We start from the raw sequence: 25,857 nt of genomic DNA on the forward strand, positions 1-25,857 counted from the left end.
AATAGACAATATATAAAGTGGCTAGAATTGTAAGTTATTTTCTTGATATATTCGTGATGTCAGCGTACATTTGATATACATGTACTGTATATTCAAAATATACTTAATAAAAAATTGAATGATTACTCAAAAGTGTCACTATTTGTAAATTGCATATTTCATGGACACTTTTGAGTAATTAATTCAATTATAATTAAGTATATTTTGAATATACAGTATATCAACTGTACGCTGGCATCACGAATATATCAAGAAAATAACTTACAATTGTAGCCACTTTATAAATTGTCTGCAATTTTTAGCTAATTTGTAAATTGACTGGGTGAACCAGGCAATTCACACATTGCCTGAAAATTTCAGCCACTTTACAAACTGTCTGGGTTTTGATATTGACTGTAACATATATATATATATATATATATATATATATATATATATATATATATATATATATATATATATATATCAGAACCTCTGCTATCATCATTCAATGACTGCATCTTGACAATGGTGCCAGTAAATACAAGTAACTGACTTGTGTCACTTACATCAGTGCTGTCATCTAAATCCAGTATAAAGTACTTGCGATGTTTCATTATATTTTCAAGTTTCATGGAAACATGCTGGTCAAATTCATTCACTCTTCTTACAACTCTTTGATAAGAGAATGACACACTTTCAAATTTTTTTACTACCAGGTACATTTTCTTCAGCAACCTCTTGTGCTATTTTACTGCACACTGCTTTATTAAATCTCCACCCCTAAATGATTTTCTGTTTCTTATAAGCACCAAAGTAACTTCTTATAAAGCAGTAAGACTAGCTGTTTGTAATTTTCAGAAGTTATGTAGCCCATGATTTTGCTGTTGATGTTTGCCCTTCAAGATATTCAATATACCACTTTGTGGTTTTCCCGCAATTGAGCATACTTTTCTTTGTGCAATGTCTCACAATGCCACTGAACATATTCCTTAAGAACAGAACCTATTTGATGCCACACAATATTCTTCTTTCTACTTCATATCATATACTCTATCCATATCACAGCACTTTCTTTTCTTACTTTGACTCAATATGGCAAGACGTTATGGACAATAGTGCTTAACTGCAAAACGGAGGCAAGCTGAAAACTATTCGAAACAGCAGGGACTCCATCCCCATTCTATTCACGGGGTTTTCATTAATCTTGTTACATTTATATTTATTATTTTTATTATTATTATTCTATCTACCGTCAAAAGTGAAAAAAATCATTGGTATTGAACGCATGGTTTGAGAGAGAGAGAGAGAGAGAGAGAGAGAGAGAGAGAGAGAGAGAGAGAGAGAGAGAGAGAGAGAGAGAGAGAGAGAGAGAGAGAGAGAGAGAGAGAGAGAGAGAGAGAGAGTGTGTGTGTGTACTGAAATTCTACTGAAATGTGTGATTTTAATTTTATTTCATTATTTATCACTTTTTATTTTGTTAGTATTCAGGAGGGATCATTTAGGTCCAGTAAAGTTTCGACACATTAAATCATACTGCATAATTAGGTCAGTGTTCGAGGGCCACAAATGGCCCGTGGGCCTGTAGTTGGACCACCCTGGGGTAAATGATTTTGTGGTAGATCTAGCCCTGCTAATTAATGACCAATTTCAAAACATCAAAACATCTGAAAAGGTATGGTGAAGGAAATCATCTTTACCCTAACATGTAGTTTGTTTTTCGCAAAGGCATTGGAGCATGTGATCCCCTTACCATTTCTAATGCTGTACAGAAATCCCTTGATTGTGGTTAGAAAGTTTATGTATTGACCTCATTATTAGTACTTACTGTATACAGTACCGAATTTGATCGCGTCAATCATAAGGCCCTTGTTTGGAAACTTGACAGAATGGAATAGGTTTGTCTTTACTTAACATCATGATTAAATTTTCAAGTAATATATTGCATTGCAAAGAGTCGTTGTTGATGGGCATCATAGTGACTATAGAAATGTAATATCTGTTGTCCTCAGGGTTGTGCTCTCGCCCCGATACTTTTCACACTATATAAGCAGGATATGTGGTTTGGCCTATAAAACATGCTTCTTTCATATGCGGATAATGCTACTCTCTTTGCATCAATAAATCTCTTGAATGTAGACCTATTGTTGCAGAATTCCTCATTGAATTCTAGCTAAAATTCGTGTATGCTGCAAATTATTGAGCAAAAAGTTTAACACTTGCAAAACTTAAAGTATAATTGTAAGTAGGTTGAGGACAGTGGCTTCTTAACAACCAGCTCTTTGCATTAATAATGTGTCCTTAACTATATACAACTGCTCTAAAATTCCTGGGGAGAAATTGTTGATTGCATATTTTCTTCAGAGAAACACATTAGATCTGTTTCTTCTTTAGAAGCACAAAATATGGGCTTATTGAGAAAGTCTTTTAAGATTTTTAGTGATCAGTCTATCCTTGAGAAATGTTTTTATGCATTCACTCTAAATTGTTTCAAGTATTGTTTACCTGTCTGGTCTTCCGTTGCTGACTCTCATCTTAATTTGTTGGATAAAAACTTATAGTCTATTAAATTTCTTCCTCCTGATCTGGATACCAATCTCTGGCACCATCGTTGAGGTAAATCTTTATATATGTTGTACTTTATAAGACTTATTATATTTCAGAACATCCAATGCACTCATCTTCCCAGACTGTACAAATCTGTACAAAGAACTAGGTATACAGTTAATTCTAACAGTCTTGCCTTCTCCATCATAAGGCTCAAAACTGTATTCTAGAATTATTTCCCAGCTGTGACCAGATTGGGGAACAATCTTCCTAATCAGGCAGTTGAATCAGTGGAACTTCAGAAGTTTAAAACTTTTAGTAAATGCTTTTTGTTGAGCAGGTTGATATGTCTCGTTTCATAATGTATATACAGTATGACTGATTTATTTCATCGTTGTTACTAATCTTATAACATTTTACATTTCTTATTTATTACTTAAAGATTATTTGTTATCCTTTACTTTCTTGCCTCACCAGCCTATTTTCCTCCTGGAGCCTTTAGGCTTATAGCATCCTGCTTTTCCAACAAAGATTGTAGCCTGGATAGACATAACAATAATAATAATAATAATGAGGAGGTGGAGGAGAAAGTTGACCAGGGAAAGGATGATAAAGAGGAGCATATTCACTTCTTCCTCTTACCTTTCAGTAGTCATTACCGACGTTGTTGAGGTCAGTGTAATTGATGATAATGGCTCTCCCACTAATGAAGATGCTACAAAAGCACCCTCAAATAAAATTAATACTGCTGCATGGGCAAATACAGCACCAAAAGAAGAGCTGGGAACACACACTGACATTTGATCACTTATACGATCTTCAGGCACACACTCAGATGTAACATCATATAAACTTAAACCATACATGAACCATGTTCTAAAGCAATGACTGTAATCATTCTCTTTCTATCAAATTCTTCCAAAGGACTGTGAGGACCAAGGCTAGTCCACAAGAGTAGGGTAGAATAAATATCCTAAAAAAAACTTTCATAGTCTACGGGGCAGTATTCCCATCAAAGACAGTGGAGATTCCTTTCTACCCTTTTACTTTTCCCTCTCAAACTTATCTCACCACAAAGAACCCAAAATGACTTTCAACACAGAGAACTCTACATACAGGAATGTTAATGCTCCTTTCAAGAAACATGACAAATTCAGAGATAATTTGTATTTTTCCCTAACTAACACAAACCTAGAATTATTTATGTGGATATTCATTCAGCGCCAGCTTGAAGTAGCCATTAGATTTTAATTGCGAGGTGGCAACCCGGGGGTGGCTGGGAGTACCCAGTCGCCTCTATATATACTCTCAAAGCAGTGAGAGATGTCACTTTTTATTGCAGCAGGACTTCTGGGGGACAGGCGATGGCGGGCTAATTTATATAAATAACTCAAGGTTTGTATTAGTTAGAGAAAAATACAAATTATCTCTGTATTTGTCATTTGTTCCCATACTAACATAACTTTCCGTTACTTATGTGGATGACTTACTCTTAGGTGGGTGGAAGTCCTAGATCTGGCATGGACATTGACCCGGTTTTACCTAGTACAGAATATGACTATGGTCTAGGGAAAACTCTGACACCTCACTAAAATATACAAAGTGAGTATATTCGTGTCCTGTGCAATTTAGTAAAATAGAGGTTGTTATTTGTATGAACAACTAAGTTTTAAATGGGAAAAAAACCAGATGTATCCCATTGCTAAGTCACAGAAAGCAATAGGGATGTGGACAGTATAAAATTTTATGACTTATACTAGGCTGCACAAGGGAAGTGATAATTACCTGCAGAGGTTGAACCCAGCTTGCAGAGGGATCCATGGTGCTGTACCCCAAGGGAGGGGAAGATGAAGGAAGGAAAGCCAGACATTCTTCTCATTCATCCCAGTATTAACCTGGGTAACCAATGCCCTCAACCAACTGCTACTTGTCCATCAATGAGTTTGAGGTATCATAAACCACTTGTTGAGCAGCCACCACAGGACCGATAGTAAACATATCAAGCCTCCTGTGGATCACGTCTTTGAGGTAATGGGCTGTGAATGTGGTTTGTCTTTTCCACACACCCGCCTGGAGAACCTACAACACGGAAAAGTTGCGTTTAAATTCCAGGGAAGTACTGATTCCCCTGACTTCATGGGCTCTGGGTCTACGAGCCTAAGGAGGATCAGGAGCCAAGGCTCTTTTGATCACTTGGCAAATCCAGGAGTAAACTGTGTTCTTTGTGATCCTCCTCTTTACTCTCCCTGAGGTAACAAACAGAGATGTTAGTCTGGGCCATGTTGCTGCAGTGCATTTAAGATAGTACCTCAGACTCCTCACTGGGCAAAGTAACTACTGATCTGGGTCGTTGGTTACAGAATGAAGACTCGCAATCTGAAAGGGCACGAATCTAAGGTCCAGCACCCCCAGATTTTGAGTATTAGCAATAAAATCAGGGACGAAGCTGAGTGTCACTTCCCCCCATCCCCTTGAATGGGCGATGTCATATGAGAGGCCATGAAATTCTCTTTGCTGAGGCTAAAGCAAGCAGGAACGCCGTCTTCAAAGTGAAGTTTCGGTCGGTTGCATGGCGTAATGGTTTGTAAGGAGGTCCTTTTAAGGATCTCAATACCCAAACCACATTCCAAGGAGGAGGCCTAATCTCTGACAGAGGGCAAGTGATCTCATCACTCCGTATGAGTAAAGAAAGCTCCAATGAAGACGGAATGTCGACTCCTTTTAGCTTGAAGGCAAGGCTTAAGGCTGAGCGATAGCCTTTCAATATCGATACTGAAAGGAGCTTTTCCTCCCGAAGGTATGCAAGAAACTCTGCTATTACTGGAATAGCGGCATCGAGTAGAGAGATATTCCTTCCATGACACCAACCACAGAAGACTCTCCAATTAGCCTGGTAGACCAAGGCTAAGGACCTAATCAAGTGTTCGGACATTCATTTCGCAATTTATGAAAAGCCCTTCTGAGAGAGGAGACAGTTGATAGTCTCTAAGCGGGAAGTGGAAGCAACTGCACAGTCTTGTGGAAGATGTTCATGTGTGGCTGTTTGAGTAGATCTGGTCGAGGAGTTAGTTCTTTAGGTAGATCCACAAGAATTTGCAGGAGGTCTGGGAACCAGTCGACGTGATGCCATAGCAGAGCTACATGGGTCATCATTAAATCTTTGGATGCTCTTGTTTAGTTGAGCAGTCTTCTCATCAGATAAAACAGGGGAAAGGCGTACACATCGATGTTGTCCCATTGATTGGGAATGCATCTTGCCATAGAGCCTGAGGGTCCGGGACTAAAGAACAGTACAGCGGAAGCTTGCTGTTCAGAGATGTTGCGAACAGGTCTACAGTCAGGGAACCCCACAAAGTCAGAGCTTTGTTGGCTATAGCCTACTATCTGAGTCGCTCTGCTCAGATTGTCGGCAAGCACATTCCTCTTGCTGGGAATGAAGCGAGCTGACAGAGACATCGAATGTTCTTCTAACCATCTGCGGACCTTTACTGCGAGATGGCATCGAGGCTGTGAAAAGGTACTGCCCTGTCTGTTTATGTAAGCCACAACTGTGATGTTGTCGGTCATAAACACCACAGAGTGACCTGCCAGCAACTGTTGGAACTGATGAAGAGCCAGGTAGGCTGCTCTCATCTCTATAAGATTTATGTGCTAGTACATTTCTGATTCTGACCAAAAGCCGAAGATCGTATGGTGCAGCACGTGAGCGCCCCACCCTTCTTTTGATGCATCTGTGAAGAGCATCAAATCCAGAGGGGGAACGAGAAGATTCTGACCTCACTGAAGGTTTTCATCTACCATCCACCAACCCAAATACGTCGCCTGATCCTGAGTTACGGGAACTCGGGTGTCCGGTGGGTCGGAGTGCTGGTTCCACACTGACTTTAGCTGCCACTGCAGGGATCTTATCCTGAGGCCGCCGTTTGGAACAAGCCAGATGAGAGAGATTAGGTGGCCTAACAGACTCAACCAACGAGAGGCTGGAAGAACTTCTTTCCAGAGAAAGGGAGCAGCCACTTCCTTCAGCCTCTGTACTCTTTTGTCTGATGGGAAGACTTTCTCTAGGACGGTGTCTATGATCATTCCGAGGTATACCAGTCTCTGTGAAGGTTGCAGTGATGACTTCTCGTGATTTATCAAGACCCCCAGATCCTGACAAAACTCAAGAAGCATCTTGGTGACGAAGAAGGGTCGTCTCGAGTCTGCTATGATCAGCCAGTCGTACAGATATCTGAGAAGACGGATGCCGTTCCTGTGAGCCCAAGATGAGTCTAGGGCAAACACTCCGGTAAAAACCTGAGGGGCTGTCGCTAGACAGAAGCATAGAACCTTGAACTGGTAGGTCTTTCCTTCGTGAATGCACCTTAGATACTTCCTTGAAGACGGATGTATTGTGATCTGGAAGGAAACGTCCTTCTTATCCAGTGTCCACGTGAAGTTCCTTGGACTTCACGTGGATGACCGTGTCTGCTGTCACTATTCTAAACTGAGTCTGTTGGACAAATTTGCTCAGAGGGGAGAGATCGATGACTGGTCTCCAGCCTCCAGTCGTCTCTTTCACCAGAAAAATCCGACTGTAAAAGCCTAGAGACCTGTCCACTACCTCTTGGAGAGCGCCCTTCTGTAGAATGGTCTGGACTTCAGGCCTAAGGGCCAGCTCCTTTGCGGATCCCTTTCCATAGAAGTCTTGATGCACTGGATCCCGAGTCAGAGGAGGGAGAGATTGAATAAATGGGATGCCATACCCTAGGGAAATTACATCAACCGTCCATGGATCTGCCCCGTGAAGCTGCCACCTCTACCAGAGGCACTGTAAGCATCCTCCCACAGGTGGTAGGTGATGAGGAATGCCATTCCTAGAGGGAGGGGCCACCTTCTTTACCTCCATTCTTTCCTCTGAAGGACTTGGACCCTTTCTGTCCCTTGGACTGAAAGGGCTGCTTAGACACTTTAGAAGGTCCCAAGGACCTAGCAGTTGACTGGTTAGAGGAAGGTGCTTGCTGAGGCTGAGAAGATTGGGAAGGTCTACCATAGGAACGAGATGTCATGGCCCTATGGAGAGAATTGTTGGACGATTTCCTCCATCGCTCAGAAGCCCTCTCTCTCTCCTCCGGAACAAAGAGAGAAGAACCCTCGAGAGTGGAATTCCTCAACCAAGAGACCTCCACTTTCGGCACTTGCTTATGAAACCGACCTATGACGGTATCCCTCCTCTTGAGTGTGGCTTTCGCCCACAGGTTGACAATGTGGTGCGACAGGAACTCAAGAGTCCGGGTACCTGACATTAGGAAGGACTATGTCTTCCTGGCCGACTCCTTCAACAGGTCGTGGGAGCGAACCATGAAGCCTAGGGATCCCAACCATAGATCCAGCCATGAAGCAGCCTGTATGGCATACTTCACGCCTCTCTCTATGTTTAGGAGCTCAACCGCAGACAGTGAGGTCATCAGAGAGGAGAGTTTAAATGCAAACTCCCTTCGTTAGGGACTCAACCGAAGGGGCGAGGGTCATGGTGGAATGTGGTTCTCTATCGATCTCGTAGTACTTCCTTTGTAACACAAAAGGAAGTGGCAGAGACCGAGAGGAGGATCCTGCCATCAAGGAACTAGAGGTTCCAGCTATCTGGGAGATAGCTTTCCTCTTAGCAGCTGTTAGACCTTTGGACCAGGGCAATGCCGTACTGGACCTGGAAGGCTTCTGGATCTCGAATATTTCATCGAGAACCATACCCTTCCCTTCCTGGATGGTGGAACCAGGAGTGGACAGCATGCTAATGGCCCCCATACAGGCGAGGACCTGCCAAAAGGTATGTTCTGATTCCTTTCTCTCCTGTTCGGAATGATAGCTTGGAATGGCCGCCTTTGGAAGATTCTCATCCTCCGAGTCTAAGAGGTCGTCCCCTTCCAGGCTCACATCCAGAGCATGGGGTAGGTCAGGGTTGTCAACTGAAACCGTGGATGGGGACGCGACTGGGGACTACGTCTGGGCCTCAGCCTCTCTAGCCTCCCTTGCCGCGGCGTTCTTCGGTTTCCTCTTGGAGTCCTTCGATTCCCTATGCACACGGTGATCCACCACGGTCATAGGAGGGGGAACCTGCGAGGCCTTAGACAAAACCTTGGCAGTAGGAGCTGGAGGCTTTTCCCCTGGCAGAGGAACAGAAACCGGACACTGATCCGGAGGAACTACCTCAATATCTTGAGGGCTGAAGGGATGGATTGCGATCTCCCTGGGCGAGCCTATGTCCCTACTCGTCCTAGGGTGGATGATGTCGGCGTGAGGTGGAGTTGCACCTCTCATCCGTCCTTTACCTTCACTGGCGTGAAAGGCAAGTTAGCCATATAAGAATCAGCAGGGCTTGGCCTTCAGCACGCGATCGGGGTGGAGGTGATCTGCGAGCTTTATCTGCCGTCTACCTCCTTCTAGGATCCTGACTCCCAACTGACGAGGTCAACGAGGGTTCCAGAGGTATTCTAGGGGTAGCCTTGACTGGACCAGTCGGGGGTTGTGGCGGTGGCGGTGCCAACTTCAGAGACTTCAGGATATCGGCCATGAAGGTCGATGCCCAAGGAAGAAGCTCTGAATCCACCCTGGAGGTCCCTAGATGAGTGTCTCTTGGGTGAAACAATAGAAGGATTGCCAGTCAACGGAGGAGATAACCAACCTCTGAGGAAGAGGAACACGTTCCTTCAGACGGGGAGGAAGGTTCGGACTAAAAGGAACATTTGCGAACCTAATAGGAGGCTTCTTGAACCCTTCTGGGAAGGGTGTTGGTCTTCCCCTGGAGGTGGAAGATGCAGAAGGGCGAAGGGAAGGTGTTGGATCTGCACTTGCTCGTGATTCCGACACATCTACTTGCGAATTGCTCATGAAATTGCAAGATTCACATGCAAAATCGCGAACTTCACGTGTCAACGTAGGCGTTTTGCGAGCAGAAGTGCTCGCAACAGGAGCACCAGGAGCCACAGAGGAGGAGGAAGGTCTAAAGCCTTCCTGCTGCCCCAGAGGGCCACCTACATCTGACGAAGTCGGCAAAGGAGGCCTCTGATTAAGGACGTGTCTCCGAGCGTCACATAGGCAAGCATTTAGCTAAGTCTCCTCAGGCTATGAAAAGCACTGAGAGTTTAGCAGGACGCCTGTCTGGGGAGTGGTCAAGCTCATCATCGGGATCAGTCCGAGGTCGTTTGGAAGATTTGGTTGAGGGGCTACTCCAGTGATGGACTGTGCGTACGTCTACTTCTAGATGAGGAACGTCTACACCTTGATCATGAACGCGCTGTTCATAATCATGATGTTCGTGAGCGCGAGCGTCTATCTCTCGTTTGAGAACGGCGTGAACGTCGGGAGTGCTTATCTTGCGATTCTCATGAGCGATACAATCGCGAGCACGAACGCCGCCCTCGTGATAGTGAGCGTCATCCTTGCGAGCGCAAGTACCGTCCTCGTGATTTAGATCGAGACAATCTAGAATTCAAGCATCTGGACCTAGGTCTAGACCTTGCTCGTGATCGTGAAGAATGCGATCGTGAGATTCGTCCGCGTGAAGAGGAACGCCTCCAAAGAGAACGTTGACACTTACCGTCTTGTGAGCGCAAAGCTGTCTAGAGCATGAGCGTCTTCTAGGCGAAGAGTGCTCTGATCATGATGACCTTCCGATCATCGCGAACAACGAAAAAGGGAAAAAGTTCCAGAAGGGCAAAGTGATGGCGATGCTCGTCCCTTAGCGCTGCTGGTGGAAGGCGCGCTAATCCCCGGAAGATCATCACCTGCAACCTGAGGGTTCCTGTGGGAAGAAACAGAGGGTTGAAGATTAAGGGATGACGAGGTCCCAGGATGGAGAGAGGGTTCGTCGTCAGCAAGGGGTCGTTGGAGAGGAGAACGCGAACAATCACCTCGTCCACACGTGGAAGGGCCAGGGGAAGGCGACAGATGGACCTCACACAGCTCCGGAGAGTGAGACGTCGACAGCTCCAGAGAAGATTCCCTTGTGGCACCACGCTTAAGAAGGTACTACAGCTCCTCCTTCGAAGGGGGTCACAAATCCCTAAGGACGACCACACCTGAAACAAATCTGCAAGGAAGAAAGGCTCACCAGCGGATGGAGGAGAAGTTGCTCCTCTAGGGGAAGCAACAACACCCCTAGTACCCTGGGGTTACCAAGAAGACGAGCGATCTGTGCTCCTGCTCACTCATCCCTCGTGAGTGTGTGTGCGAGGAGCTTTTGAGAGAGATTTGGGGGAGAATGATCGCGCTTAGCCTTCTTCCTGCGCCTTCCAAACTTCTCCCTTTAGGAGGCAGACCACTCCCTACACTTTGCACAGGGCGAACCTTGCTCCCAACGATGCCCTCAGCACATAGGACACAGAGAGCGAATCGGTCTCCAACGATGACATGAAGGTCCCACACGCAGCACCATCTCGCCTGGATACGTTCGCATGATGACGGCGATCATAGAAGAAGAACATGCACACCTGTAAAGAGAAAGCAAAAATCAATAAGTCCAATGACAGTCAGGCGGAGAGCGGACACGTCCGATCTCTACTGAGCCAAAAGAAAAAGTAACGTCTCTCACCACTGTGAGAATTTATATAGAGGCAGCTGGGTACTCCCCTACCCCCTGCCTACCTGCTAAGAAGTTAGGCAGGGTTGCCACCTCGCAATTAAAGTCTAATGGCTACCCTCAGCTGCTGCTGAAAGAATATCCACATAAATAACAGAAGGTTTGTTAGTATGGGAACAAACACAGTGTGTGGGGATCTACAGCTATCATAGACAAATCATCCACATGTCTTAACTTTACTCAGGCATTTCCATATCAATATCACTTTTTTATTCAGTCTAGATATATAGTAGCAAACAAACGACCAACAATTAACGAGGAAAAGATTAAACTGCACTTCAGTGCAAAAACTGGCTTAAGCAAATGTGTCTTGAGTACATCATATGGGTGGGGTTTCTCACCAACCTGCTGTTAACTAACAATCATATTTCATACACTAGTTCCAGCTCACACTTATGATACTTCAATATAACTTCGAATATAAAATAAACCAAGGTCTGTATTCAATATAGTACTAAATTAAATCTTAAATTTTATTAGTAAATATCAATAATTTATGTCACTTAAACTATCATGGCTTATCCCTGCAATTATGTAATACTACAGTACTGTTTAAATTGTATTTCTGGTAAAGCTGGTTCAGATAATAACTTATAACTTAAATTTTCAAATACAAACTACAAATACTTAGAATGTAAAATACAGATTCTCACCTCCCACTGAAATGTACAGCATCACCATTTAATTTTTCCATGCATATGATCTTCACAGCATTTTCTGGGGGTTCAAGACAATATTCCCGCCATACATCATCATTGTGAGGCTGGTTTTCATCCTCATCTCCAACACCACCAGTAAACTTCTTATTGGCATAGATGACAACATCATGACATGTGGATTCTTTACCCTGCAACTCCATTGTAGTTGTACCTCTTGCAATCTGGAACATTTACTTTAAATAATAAAATATTTTTCAAAAATTGTAATTGATGATTAATGTAGATTCAAAAGTACAGTAATGTCAAAAATTATTTTGAAACCACTTAAAAGTTTATTAATTCCATTCATAATACTATATCTAACAAACTTTTGGATGTTTTAAAACATTTCACCAACATTTTACTGATATCAGCATCAAAGTTTAATAGTAAGATCCAAATTCTAATACAGTCATGCCTGAATATTCACTGTTTCAGGGTTCCTGATTTTGTTTATTTACAAGGGAGACTCACCATATGCAATTAATATTTTAAGTTTTTCCCAGCCTTTTGCAGCATCACCTATAATGATTGCTACACATCATGAATCTTGCTCCCCCACCTCTCCTATTCCGCCGCAGACTACCGATTACCACTCTTTCTGTCTCGGTCTTGCTGCACCCACGTTCAAGTAAACATTTCCATTTCTTCTTATTGCGTATTACTCTAGTCATTCTTTATGACTTCTGTCATAGCTCATAAGAGCTTGATTCTCCCAAGAAACAAAATGTGTTGACCTTGGAGCAGTCGCTTAACGGCTTGATAGGATCCTACTACCTGTGATACCAGCACGAGGGTACTGCCAACCTTAGCATCCTCTACTTCCCCCTCCTAGCCCTGTCCCTTCTGGACTGGCCATTGCAGACACAAAAGGATGGAATAAAGTCAATATCTCTGCAAGAAGTAGGAGCAGTTGGAGGTGCAGACTTGGCTTCGACATTGTTGTAAACTTTTTCAAAGCCAAATTCAGAGGGGTAATAAAGGATCTGGCGAATGCCTTTGATATGACAGAGCCCTTAAAGTTGACTGGTCAATGGAAGATGGCATCCTGACTGGTTTTCCTCTCATTTTCCATGTTATTGTTAACTTCATGGGATGGAAAAAGGGATAGTTTGTGCAGAACCAATGAGTTCCTTATTGCTAGTGTACCTTGTTGACCAATCTTCCCTCCAAACTTGGAGACTACGGGCTCCTTGTTTATGAGTACCAAATTAGCCCACTAGTTAACCGACTGTTGCTTTGAGAAGGTGACAGCCTTAGCAGCCGACAGAACTATGTAAGTAAACCTCTTATTCTCTAGGTTTGTCAAATCCAGAGAAGTAGCAAAGTAAGAAACAGCTCCCAACTAGTGATCTAACCAGTGTCCTGGAAACTAGCCATGGAAGTGACCTCCATGGTAGAAGACTCCAACACTGAGAACACAGTTCCCTGTGCTGAGTCTCTTAACTGAGATTCCTGGAATGAGAATTGTAAAGGCAGGGTCAATCAAAAGTGAAGATGGGTTGGCATTCTTCAAAATGTTGAACTTCTTTTGACAGGAGAGCGTGGGAAGCAGAATCTTGCTTGAACAACTCGAGCAAGGAGAGTTCCTTGGACAAGAGATCTGCACATCTACACTATCTAAAGCCCCTTGAGCAAGCTCTAACCAAACAGGCAAATAAGAGTAAAACATAGAATTACAGCAAAATAAGGCAGAGTACTACAGCATTGCCAGCTGCCCAAACCATAACTACTTGCCCTATAGCCAAAATAGGTCCGTGGAGCAGAACCCCTTTGCTTGTGGACATGAATCCCAAGAGTGAATTGTTGTTATACTAAACAACACAACCGGGACTTAAAAAAAAACCTGTTGGAAAGATAACTGAATCATTGCTCGGACTTCCAATAGGTTGCAAGCAGGAGCTTTACTTCCGTAAACTACATCTCTTAGGTATTCATGTACTCTAAGTGTACCCACCATCCTCAGATCCATCCAATTACAATATACCTGGGGGTAGGGTTCCATTGGAACTCCTTTGGAGAGGAAATCATCAATCACCCACTTCCGTATTCTTACTGAAAATGGTAGAAAGTACCGCTTTCAGCAATTCTGGAGTAGTCACTGGTGTGGGAACCCAGTAGACCGAGTTCACCATCACAAAGGACGATACAGAGGATGTTATCATCCAGATGGAAGATCTTCGTTGTGCAGGGGTAACTGCAATTTTCCCTACAGTTGCTGACATGAAAATGTTAACTGCATAATCTGGTCCTTAATGTTGCCTGGTAATGTGACTGGGTTTCAAAAATAAGATGATTCTCTGATGGTGAGAAAAAGTTACCTGTCCATCCTGGAGCATTGCCTCCAGGAGAGAAACAGGACAAGTAATAGTTGAGAAAGAACCCAGAAGAGAGTCACAAACAGGGAAGTATCACGGACAGGTAAGAGCACTCAAGGCAAAGGGCAGTCTCCAACTCTGGTTTTGAAAAGAAAACCAAAGCATAGAGGACGAGGAGAATATTGGACTAAAGGATAGGTATCAAGATGAACGCATCCTTCAGGTTCACCGAGTGTGAAAAGTCTTGCCTGCTAGTCAACTGTACAGCACTTATCATTTCTTTTTATGACAAACCATATCCTTTGAAACTGGGAGGTTGGTTATTATTATTATCATTATTATTATTATTATTATTATCATTATTATTATTATTATTATTATTACTAGCGAAGCTACAACCCTAGTTGGAAAAGCAAGTTGCTATAAGCCCAAGGGCTCCAATAGGGAAAAATAGCCCAGTGAGGAAAGGAAATTAACAATAAATCATTCTAAAAGCAGTAACAACGTCAAAATAAATATGTCATATATAAACTATTAACAACATCAAAAAAAGATATGTCATATATAAACTATAAAAAGACTCATGTCAGCCTGGTCAACATAAAAACTTTTGCTCAAACTTTGAACTTTTGAAGTTCCACTGATTCAACTACCTGATTAGGAAGATCTTTCCACAACTTGGTAACAGCTGGAATAAAACTTCTAGAATACTGTGTAGTATTGAGCCTCATGATGGAGAAGGCCTGGCTATTAGCATTAACTGACTGCCTAGTATTACGAACAGGATAGAATTGTCCAGGGAGATCTGAATGTAAAGGATGGTCAGTTATGAAAAATCTTATGCAACATGCATAATGAACTAATTGAACGACGGTACCAAAGATTAATATCTAGATCAGGAATAAGAAATTTGAAAGATCGTAAGTTTCTGTCCAACAACTTAAGATGGAAATCAGCAGCTGAAGACCAGACAAGAGAACAATACTCGAAACAAGGTAGAATGAAAGAATTAAAACATTTCTTCAGAATAGATTGATCACAGAAAATCTTGAAAGACTTTCTCAATAAGCCTATTTTTTGTGCAATTGAAGAAGACACAGACCTAATGTGTTTCTCAAAAGTAAATTTGCTGTCGAGAATCACACCTAAAATTTTAAGTCATACAAATTTAAAGAAACATTATCAATACTGAGATCCGGATGTTGAGGAACCACCGTCCATGGCCTACTTACAACCATACTTTGAGTTTTGTTAGGATTCAACTTCATACCACATAATTTGCACCATGCACTAATTTTAGCTAAATCTCTATTAAGGGATTCACCAACCCCAAATCTACATTCAGGGGATGGAATTGATGCAAAGAGAGTAGCATCATCTGCATATGCAACAAGCTTGTTTTCTAGGCCAAACCACATGTCATGTGTATATAGTATGAAAAGTAATGGGCCAAGAACACTACCCTATGGAACACAGGATATCACATTCATATACTCACTATGGCGCCCATCAACAACAACTCTGAGATCTATTACTTAAAAAATCAATAATAATACCAAGAAACGACCCACCCACTACCAACTGTTTGAGTTTGAAAACAAGGGCCTCATGATTAACACGGTCAAAGGCAGCACTAAAATCAAGGCCAATCATACGAACTTCCTGACCACAATCAAGGGATTTCTGTACAGCATAAATAAATGATGAGAACGGAAGAGTTAACTGAAAAAAAAAACGGAAAACCATTAGGAAAGCTTCGATCGAGTTCCTCCCTCATGTTCCTTCAAGACTTGAAGGCTCTTGTAGGGAGTAGGTTGGCGAGGGCACCAGCCACCCGTTGAAATACTACCACTAGAGAGCTATGATGTCTTTTGACTGGCCAGACAGTACTACATTGGATCCTTCTCTTTGGTTACGTTTCATTTTCCCTTTGCCTACAAATACACCGAATAGACTGGCCTATTCTTTACATATTCTCCTCTGTCCTTAAACACCTGACAACACTGAGATTACCAAACAATTCTTCTTCACCCAAGGGATTACTGCACTGTAATTGTTCAGTGGCCACTCCCCCCTTGCTAAGGGTAGAAGAGACTTTAGCTATGGTAAGCAGCTCTTCTAGGAGGACACTCCAAAATTAAACCATTATTCTCTAGTCTTGGGTAGTGCCATAGCCTCTGTACAATGGTTAGAGTTCTTTTGCTTGAGCGTACACTCAGGCACACTATTCTATCTAATTTCTCTTCCTCTTGTTTTGTTATAGTTTATATAGTTTATTTAAGATATTTATTTTAATGTTGTTACTCTTAAAATATTTTATTTTTCCTTTTTTCCTTTCCTCACTGGGCTATTTTCTCTGTTGGAGCCCCAGGGCTTATAGCACCCAGCTTTTCCGACTAAGGTTGTAGCTTAGCAAGTAATAATTATAATAACAATAAGAGATACCATGTCAGTAAAGTCCTTGCCTTCTGTCTAAACAGTTATATCGAGCTTCAGGTCTAGGCCGAAGTACAAGACTGCATCCATCCAAAGGGCTACAAGAAGCTTCTCCACTAAACCTGGAAGCAGTTCCCTAACAGGGGACTTCAAGTTCTAGAACAAAGGGTACCTACAACTGAGACTACATTGGATTCATTTATCATTACTGCCATCGCAGAATCAATAGACAATGATGATGGAGTCACCAAAGCATCTTGGGAACATCTAGAGGCAGAAGAAAGATGCTGGTGGCTGCCAACATCTTGACTCATAGTAGTTATGTTCAGTTAGTAGTAGCGTGAGCTCCCATACTTCGTACCATAACCACTTCTAGAGTTAAGCTGGGGTACAGTACTATTCCTTCCACGAAACTTTGCAGAGGAATCGGTCAATGTCTTGTGAGACTTGGTCCATTTGGTTGTCCAGTGTTTTGGTGACTTCTTCCATCTATTCAGGTGAGAATTTCTCTCATTGGAAAGACACCCACTGCTTCTCCTTCTTCAGAATAGCAAGAGAAGTCAAACATCAAGGAAGAGGAAAGAAGGGCAGTGCCCTTTATTCCTACAGGTAGAGCCTGTGCTCATTCTCACAAGGCCTAAGCATAGATAGCGTGTGCTAGTGCATGTGTTCGTGAGAACTAAAACCTCAGAAACGAGCATTGGGAGCTAGTGCTTGTTCTTGTGGGAGCCAGGAGCAAAGGCTTGTTCTCATGAGAACTGAGCACCAGGAGGTAGTTCTTGTTATCATGTGGCCAAGGGGATATAAAAACAACTGGAAAAGTGCCAGCATACCCCTGCATGGGACAGGATGAATGGACTGGGAATCCCCCCTCATTTCATTCCTGCTAGACAAAGTATTTGACTTGATGAAAAATGGAGAACCTGTTAAAGATAGGCGGCGAGAGTGATTAGGACTCGCCTCTGCTTTTGAAAGTGATATAGAGATATCAAGCTGGTGATTAGATATTTTCTAGTTTTTTAACATGGGGAACTCTTAGAATATTAGGGCAATGGTCGCTTTAGTGAAAGAAAACCCTACGATTGAGTATATAGTCAGAGATTTTTGTCCAGACTGTTAATTCACTGAGTGGATCTTGAACTGCAATGTGGTGAGGTTCTCCATTAAGCTTGATGATTTCTTGTGCTGCCAGAACAATGATAGTAGCTGCCCGGGTTGGCTGGTGAAAACATTTTGTGTCTGCACGTTTATTGTAGCGGTAGTGTTGCTTTTGTTGCTTGATGAGATAGTTGGACCACCTAGGCAACAGCAACGTACACACTGTGGCGTTCATTAATGTACTATCACATGTAGATGTTTGTAGCATGGCTTTAGGAAGTACTATACTGTATTTGATAGGCTATTTAGCTGTCCCCTCTGGGTGTAACACTGAGGATTGTGAGCTTTATTTTTTTTATTACAATATTTTTGTCTTTCAGATATGAAGGTTAGAATGTAGAGACAGGTCAGATGTGTAACCTTTGATCATGACAGAAGCAACCATTCAAATTACATTTGAATTTAGTCTAGGTATGTATAATGATTCATATGAAGCTCTGCCTGGCTATATCTATGTCTCTGCTTCTGGTTTTTGAAGACATGAATGTTCATACTACAGAGTAGTATTTCTTTTCTCTCAAAAATTATATAAACTTACAACTTTTTCTTATAAACTGTAAGTTTTTCCTTCCCCTGCAATGTCCCCATCTCAGCCGCTAATTTAGTCTTTTTTTTCCTAGCATTATTGTTTTTTTTTTCTTGTTTCCTCTACTAATGTTTATAGTGCTTAAATGACGTGAAATTTAGCTACCGTTAATTAAATTGGATTCCATGCATGCCAGTAACAAGTGAGACGGCTTACCTCTGAATAATATTGAGCAACTACAGTTCTAGCTGGGTCCCCTTGCCCAGTATAAAAGCAAGGATGTGCTGCCCAGTGCCCAGTTCTCTTGACCTGTTATCCAGATTTTTTTAGTATTCCACCGTTTTACCTTTTTGTATAGTGAACTTTAAAGTGTGGTCGGCATTCGAACTCTAGGCAGTCTGCGTGCTACATCTGACCACAGTCTGCAAACCACTACATCATGTTGGGGGCAGTAAAGGGAGTGATAAAGAATAGGGGTTAAGAATTGTGGGGAATGAAAGGGACAGAGAGACAGAAATTGAGATGAAGTGTCTGAGGAGTATGGTTAGTGTATCTCGGTTGGATAGGCATAGGAACGAATGAATGAATGATTTGAAGTTCTCCGGCATCCTGACATCGAAGGTCATTGACACCGATATCGTTTATTATAAATAAACATTAAAAGAATATTCAATTAAAACCAAAAAAGAAAATATGTTATAAAAGTTAAACAGCATTAAGAAGACCTACTTCTGATATATATTTAAAAATTCCACTACCATTATACAACACATCATGTCCAAGGATCTTGGCAAGGATGAACCTGCCATCCTCACCCCAAGCCTCAAATAGATATCTGTTTCTGTGCTATAAGTGGGGCATTCAGTCAACAAATGCCTTACTGTCAAGGGTATCAAACAGTTGTCACAAGATGGTTGGTGTTGGCCAGCCAGCAGAAACTTGTGTGTCATCCGAGTGTGAAAATGCGGAGACAACAAAGAGTAGTCTCCCATTTTCGGTGCATCCAATTATACCTCCAAGGGGATATAACAATCGCAATTTCTCTCATCTTATATCCGGTTAAAGTATCCCAATGCTGTTGCCAATTGTTATAAATAGAATTCTAAATTGCTGGTAAAAAATCATTAAAGAGAATGGGATACCTTCTTGGTAGCAACTCGGCTGCAGCACTCTTTGTCAGTGAATCTGCCTCTTCATTTCCAGACACACCTACGTGTGCCGGAACCCAGCAAAATTGAACTGATATGACAAATTTGTAGATAATTTGTATTTTTTTCTAACAATAGAAGCCTTAGCTATTTATTTAGGGGCATTACTTTCTGCAGAGCTGAAATGACGAGCCATTAAAATTTAGCAAGGGTTAACTACCCATACCACTAGTTAGCGGGGATATGAGGGGGTAGCTTGCTACCGCTCCCACTCACACACTCGTGATTTAGCTCACTTTGCTTAGAGGTAGGACTTCACGGGGGATAGGGCTGGCAGGCAAGTTTGATGTATAAATAGCTAAGGTTTGTATCGTTAGGAAAAATACAAATTATCTACAAATTTGTCATTTGTTCCATAACGGGAATACAAACCTACACTATTTATTTAAGGGTGACTCACCAATTAGGAACAGTGGACGTCCCTGCCAATCTGACTTTTGGTTTTACCAGGGGGCTCATTATCTGAGTATGTTACAACTCAAAATAAGGAGTCCCTGTGCCTCACTTAAACCTTGCTACGCAAGGTCCGCAGCCTACGCAAGCTGTGTTGAGATATTTAGAAGTGTGACAGTCTAGGTAAAGTTATTTAGAGTCTTTTTGTAGGAAGAACTGTTGTAACCAAGACTTTCCCAATATCACCTTGCCAGGGTAGGGGGACGCAACAGTATTAGCTTAATACTAGGTACACAAGGGAGCATGGTTTACCTGCAGTGGTTTGAGGTCAGCTTATGCAGAGAACCCAGGATGCTGCTTTCCCCAAGAGAGGGGAGGATGAAGAAAAGAATAAAAGCCAGTCAAACATTTTAATTCACGCAGACTAAAACCGGGTAACAGTGCCCTCAACCTTCTGCTACTTGTCCAATAAGAAGCATGAGGTATACAACCAGTTGTTGTGTCGCCACCACAGGACTGATAGAGATCGTATCGAGTTCCTGTGGGTCACGTCTGGCAGAAGAAAGGTTGTGAAAGTCACCTAGAGCATTCACACCCTTCCTTGTAGAACCTGCATCACAAGAGTAATCTGCTTAGAAGGGCCAGGGGCATAAATATGCCCCTGACATCATGGGTCGACTTGTTGGATGAGGATCTGGATGCAGAGTGTAATTGATGACTCTGTGAATCCAGAAGAGTTGATGTTTTGGTGATCCTCCTCTTGCCTCTACCAGTGCTGATGACAAGAGAAGGGATCTGGGTGGGCTGTTGCCGTTTTCTTGAGGTAGAGCCTCAAACCTTACCCCGGGTACAGTAACAGATGATCTGGAACGTCAGTTACTAAGTGGAGACTTGTTGTGTAGGAACCATAAACTCTGGATACTGTGTCTGGCAACATACTCGGGGACGAAACTGAACTTTGCCTTTCACCCAACTGAACTTTGCCTTTCACCCTTCTCATGAATGGGCAATGTCGAAAGAGAGACCATGAGGTTCCTTGAGTCATGTGGCGCTGTCATAGTGTGTAGGAACACTGTCTTCTAAACCAGGTGAAAATTTGTTGCTTGGTTAAGTGGAACGTAAGGCGGTCTCCTTAGAGACCGGAGAACTCGAACCATGTTCTGAGAGGGAGGTCTCAATTCCTACTGGGAAAATTCAAGTTGTAAGTCCGCATGAGTTAGAAAAGATCTAGCGATGAGGGGATATCCCTACCTTTCAGTTTGCAAGCGAGGCTCAAGGTTGAGTGATCATCTTTACCTGCTGAAACTGAAAAGGGGTCTTTTCCTCCTGCATAAACTGTACTCGAGGATTCTGCTATTGCTGGAATAGAGGTATCGAGTGGAGAGATACGCTTCCCCATGATACCAACTACAGAACACGTTATACTTTGCCTGGTAGACTGATGCTGAGGAATTCCTCAGATATCTAGACAACCTCTCCACAACTTATTGCAAAAAGCCTCTGTGAGAGAAGAGGTACTGGGTAGTCTCTAGGCGTATAATCATATCGAAGCTATAGCATGTGGTAGATGTCGAAGTATGGTTGTCTGTAACATGGCAAGGGTTCTCTTGGAAGCTCCGTCAGGAGCTGCAGAAGGTTCTAAAACCGTTCAGCGTAATGCCATAGCAGAGCTATGAGAGCCCTTTACAGGCTGACCGATGTTCTAGTCTTGTTGAGTAACCTTCTCTTCAGACAAAAACAAGGACGAGACGTAAACATCGTTGTTGTGCCCACCGTTGTAGACATGCTTCTTGCCAGAGAGCTTTGGGGTCTAGGACTGGGGAGCAGCAGAAGCCTGAGGTTCAAGGGCGTTGCGAACAGATCCATAGTTGGAGAACCCTATAAAGTCGGGACTTTGTCGGCTACAAGGTGCTTCCAAAGACCATTCGGTACACCTTCTCTGAGATGTTGTGCACAGATTGTCGGCGAGCATATTCCTCTAGTCTGGAATGAAACAGGCCTGATAGTGGTACCGAGCGGACTTTGGTCCATCGTAGTATTTATACAGTTAGATGGGAAAAGGCTGCGAGCAAGTTCCTTCATGATTGTTGATGTGAGCTCCTATGTGGTATTGTCGCTTATCACACCACTGAGTGGCCCGTTAGGAACTGATGAGGCTGTTGAAGGGCCGGAAAGTTGGCCTTCATCTCTTAAGAGATTTAAGTGAAGGTACTTTCAGACTGTCCAGAGGGCTGAGGTCGTGTGGTGCAGCACTATGGTCCCTCCTCCCTACTTTTGATGTGTCTAAGCACAGCATCAAGTACGATGGGTGGAGAAGGATGAGAAGGTTATACCACTTTGTAGAATCTCGACTGACACCCATCCCTTGAGGTTCATCTAAACTTCTGGTCCCATGGGGATCAGAATGTCCAGGGAATCGAAGAACTGATTCCAATCGGACTCAAGCCACCACTGGAGAGAACGAATATTGAGGTGGCCGTTGGAGGCTAGACAGGCCAGAGATGATAGGTGTCCAAGGAAAAAAAAATAGTCACTCTGGGCTGGGAGTTCTTCTCGTTTTGAGAAAGGGTCTTGTGACTTTTCTATGCCTGTCTTTGATAGGAAGGTTTTGTGGAGATTGGTGTCTAGAATCATTCCCAGATATACCAGTCTTCTGAGAGTAAGGAAGACTTCCAAAGGTTTACCAAGATCAGCCGATCTTGGTAAAAAGACTTCAGAAGTTCCAGTGCTATTGCAAAGTTGCCACTGAGTCTGCTAAGGTCAGTCAGTCGTCCAGAAACAGAGGAGACGGAAGCCGATCCTGTGAGTACTAAGGGTGCTGTGGAAAGACCGAAGCACAGTGCCCTGAACTGGTGTTTTATACTTGTCTAGACTGAATCTTCAATCCATCCTAGACGATGGATGGTTTGGGCCTGGAAGTATGCGTCCTTTAGGTCCAGCGTGCAAATGAAGACCTGTGGTCTTAACCCTAGTCCAAACTCCTCCAACATGGTGTGGATATCGACCCAAAGGGACAGGTCCTTGCGGATCCTTTCGCATGGGAGATTGCTGACAATGGGGTCTTGACTCGTCGTAGAAAGGATGGGATGTGATACCCTGTGTAAGGATTCTTCCCTGGGAGAGATCTCCTTTAATTGATAGAAGTAAGGCGACGCTTAACCCTACCAGGCGCCCTGACGGAATTAATGCTATTCCTTTGAACAGCATCGGTCTGGCGAATATTAATCAATGGTTAACGTTTGGGTATCGTGGTTACTGTGCAGTTAAGAGAGTGCTTGCGAGTAGTAACCTGTCGACAAGCTGCTGATGGGGGCTGTCAGTTGCCTGCCGATCGCTTTAGTGGATTGGTGTGATGGTGAACATCAATTAGCGAGAAGTGTGCTGTATGCCTTCCAATCTCGGGAACCACGGGCAGAGGTCGACTAGTAAGTCTGAGTGACGAACTGCTGGTGAACAGCAAACTGTCAATGATTCAGTAAATCGGCGATCTGTATGCTGAGGATGGTAACCGACAGGTAGATGTACGTAGGCTGTCTGGTCCGTCAACCAAGGAATGTTGGCAATTGGTGATTAGCTTGGAGAGCCCTGAGAGACAGCAGAATAGTTTAATGATCGTCAGAGGGTGATTGGTGATCCATTGATAATCAGCGCTCGATCACGGACTGGCGATCGGTGAGCTAGAGATCAGCAAGCTGATGATTGGCTGGTCAGAGATCAGCGAGCTGAGGTCGCTAATCGAAGAAAGACGAGCTGCCCATCGGCGATCTAGTTGTAATGCATTTGCGGGGGAGGGGAATGGGGCAAGATGACCAGTCAAAAAGTTTTAATTCTTTTTCCCTCTCGGGCAAGTGTGCAGGAGAGTACATTACTGGAGTGTTGGCGCATAGGATAATGCTGTTGCTCAGTTTCTGCTGAAGCACAGTTTTCTGTGATTGCGCAGGCAAGCGCTGTGCAGGAGAGCGCTGGCTCTTTGGCAAGAGCTGGCGCATTGGCGAGCGCTGGATCTGAGAGTGCAAGTGCGCAGGAGAACGCTAGCGCGCCTGAGAGGGTTGGCGCGCAGTAAGGCGCTTTGTAGTTTCCCTGACATGTACAAGAGCGCACAGGCGGGAAGGAGCGCGATTGCAGGCGAGATCTCGCTCGTGGGACAGCTGTAGCGTGCGCGGAAAAATGCTGGCACGCACACGAGAGAATGCTGGTGCGTGCGGGAGATTGCTGACTGCTGGCGTGCACACAGGAGATTGCCGATTGCTGACTGCTGGCGTGCGCACAGGATATTGCCGATTGCTGACTGCTGGCGTGCGCACAGGAGATTGCCGATTGCTGGTGCGCGTAAGTGGGAGATTGGTAATTGCAGGTGCACAAGGGGGGAATATTGCTGATTGCTGGCATGGGATATTGCTGATTGCTGGCGAGTGTGCACGCGGGAGAGTGCTGGCGAGTGTGCGTGCAGGAGAGAGCTGACGTGCGGGGGAGAGCTGGCATGAAAGACAGTGATGGGGCGCGGGAGTACTGGCGCGCAGAAGATCATTGGCACACACAAGAACGCTGACACATAGGACATCGCTGGCAGGCAGGAGAACGCTGGCATGCAGGAGATCGTTGGCGCGCAGGAGAGCACGGGCACAAAGGAGAGAGCTGGCGCGTGGGAGAGAGCAGGTGCTCAGGAGCACGCTGGCGCGCAGGAGATCGTTGGCGGGCAGGAGAGCGCTGGTACGTAAGACTGCGCTGGCGCCCAGATCGTTGGCGAACAGGCGACTAAAGTTGCGAGGGCGCACGCTGAGGTTTTCGGTGAGCTCTGATGTGCCGGCAATCGTAGGTTGGCTGGTGAGCGCTTTCAAGCTGGCAAACATTGCTCTCTGTGGCGAGGTTGCACTGGAAGGCGCTGAGGACGAGCAGGTGAAGGCGCCTGCCAAAGCGTTATAGAGCGCTGACGAGCTGGAGAGCGTAGGCGCTCTGTAAAGTGTGACAGAGCAGGCTGGCGTTGACGAGATTTTGATGAGCGCCGGTGGCGCGCAGCTGCAAACTTAGGTAGGGCCTCAGGAGGCTGTACCGGGATGGTGATGGTAGGTCAGCAAGTCAGCTGGTAGGACGATCAGGAACTGGGATGTGCCCTTTGAAAGGGCGAACATCCACAGATGGAGATCACGAATGATCCACAAAAGAGTCCAGGACCGAAGTCCGAGGACTAGCTGCAGAGTCGTCAGAAGAAGGTCCAGGAACAGATGATGCCCATGTGGGCCGGTGGATCAGCAAGCTGACCTTCAGCAGTAGCAATCCTCCAAAAAGGAATCTCTATGAGTGGGCCCTCTCACGAACGAGAGAGGTGATCACTTCGCAGGAGAGACTTGCCTAAGACTATGCTCTGCCCCCAAAGAAAGAAAGACTCAGCAAGGAGGGAGCGTAGTCTAGGCGAAAAAAGCAACAGCAGTCGGAGTCAATGAAATGATTAAGATGCAGGGAAGTTCTCCCTCGGAAAGGAGAAAAAAAAACCCACACCTGAGGAAGAAAACTCTCCCTTGGAGGGAAAGTAGTCCAACCCCAGGAGGCGAACCTCCTGGTAAAGCTCTAAGATCTGACAAGAACACTGCCTGAGGAAGCGTAGCCGGAGCTACTTCCTCGAGGATGAAGTACTGATCAGGTGCTGCCACAGGTGTACTTCTAGGAGGAGGGATGACGCCCCTGATGACGTTCTCTGAGGGTCGGCAGTGACTGCAGATTCACCAGACCTGAACAGAACAGCTCTGCTTTGTCGGCTCTCTTAGTCGAACGAAGAACTGCATCGCTAAGGAAAAATTAAATAAATTGTGACAAAAAAATACTCCCTCGGGAGGAACACCTGGTCCGCGAAGGAAAAGGAGAACACTGAAGGAACAAATATAAAATAAGAACTACCCCTTCCTTCCCCGGTCGACATCAACAGGAGGAGGGGAGCGGAGAATAACTGAAATAAAACAAGAATAACAATTATTTAAATCAG

At 44.0% G+C, this 25,857-nt stretch overlaps 1 protein-coding gene across 4 annotated transcripts in view; it reads right to left on the minus strand.

Moving 5' to 3' along the window:
- Positions 1-25,857, minus strand: part of LOC137620754 (uncharacterized) — a 389,997-nt gene that overhangs the window by 194,309 nt on the left and 169,831 nt on the right. For all 4 annotated transcript variants that reach the window (XM_068351149.1, XM_068351147.1, XM_068351145.1 and 1 more), the window contains one exon: positions 11,797-12,023. In XM_068351149.1, coding sequence (XP_068207250.1) covers positions 11,797-12,023 — 227 coding nt within the window. The remainder of the gene's footprint in view (positions 1-11,796; positions 12,024-25,857) is intronic.

Source organism: Palaemon carinicauda, chromosome 27 (genome assembly GCF_036898095.1).
Source record: "Palaemon carinicauda isolate YSFRI2023 chromosome 27, ASM3689809v2, whole genome shotgun sequence".
NCBI lineage: Eukaryota > Metazoa > Arthropoda > Malacostraca > Decapoda > Palaemonidae > Palaemon > Palaemon carinicauda.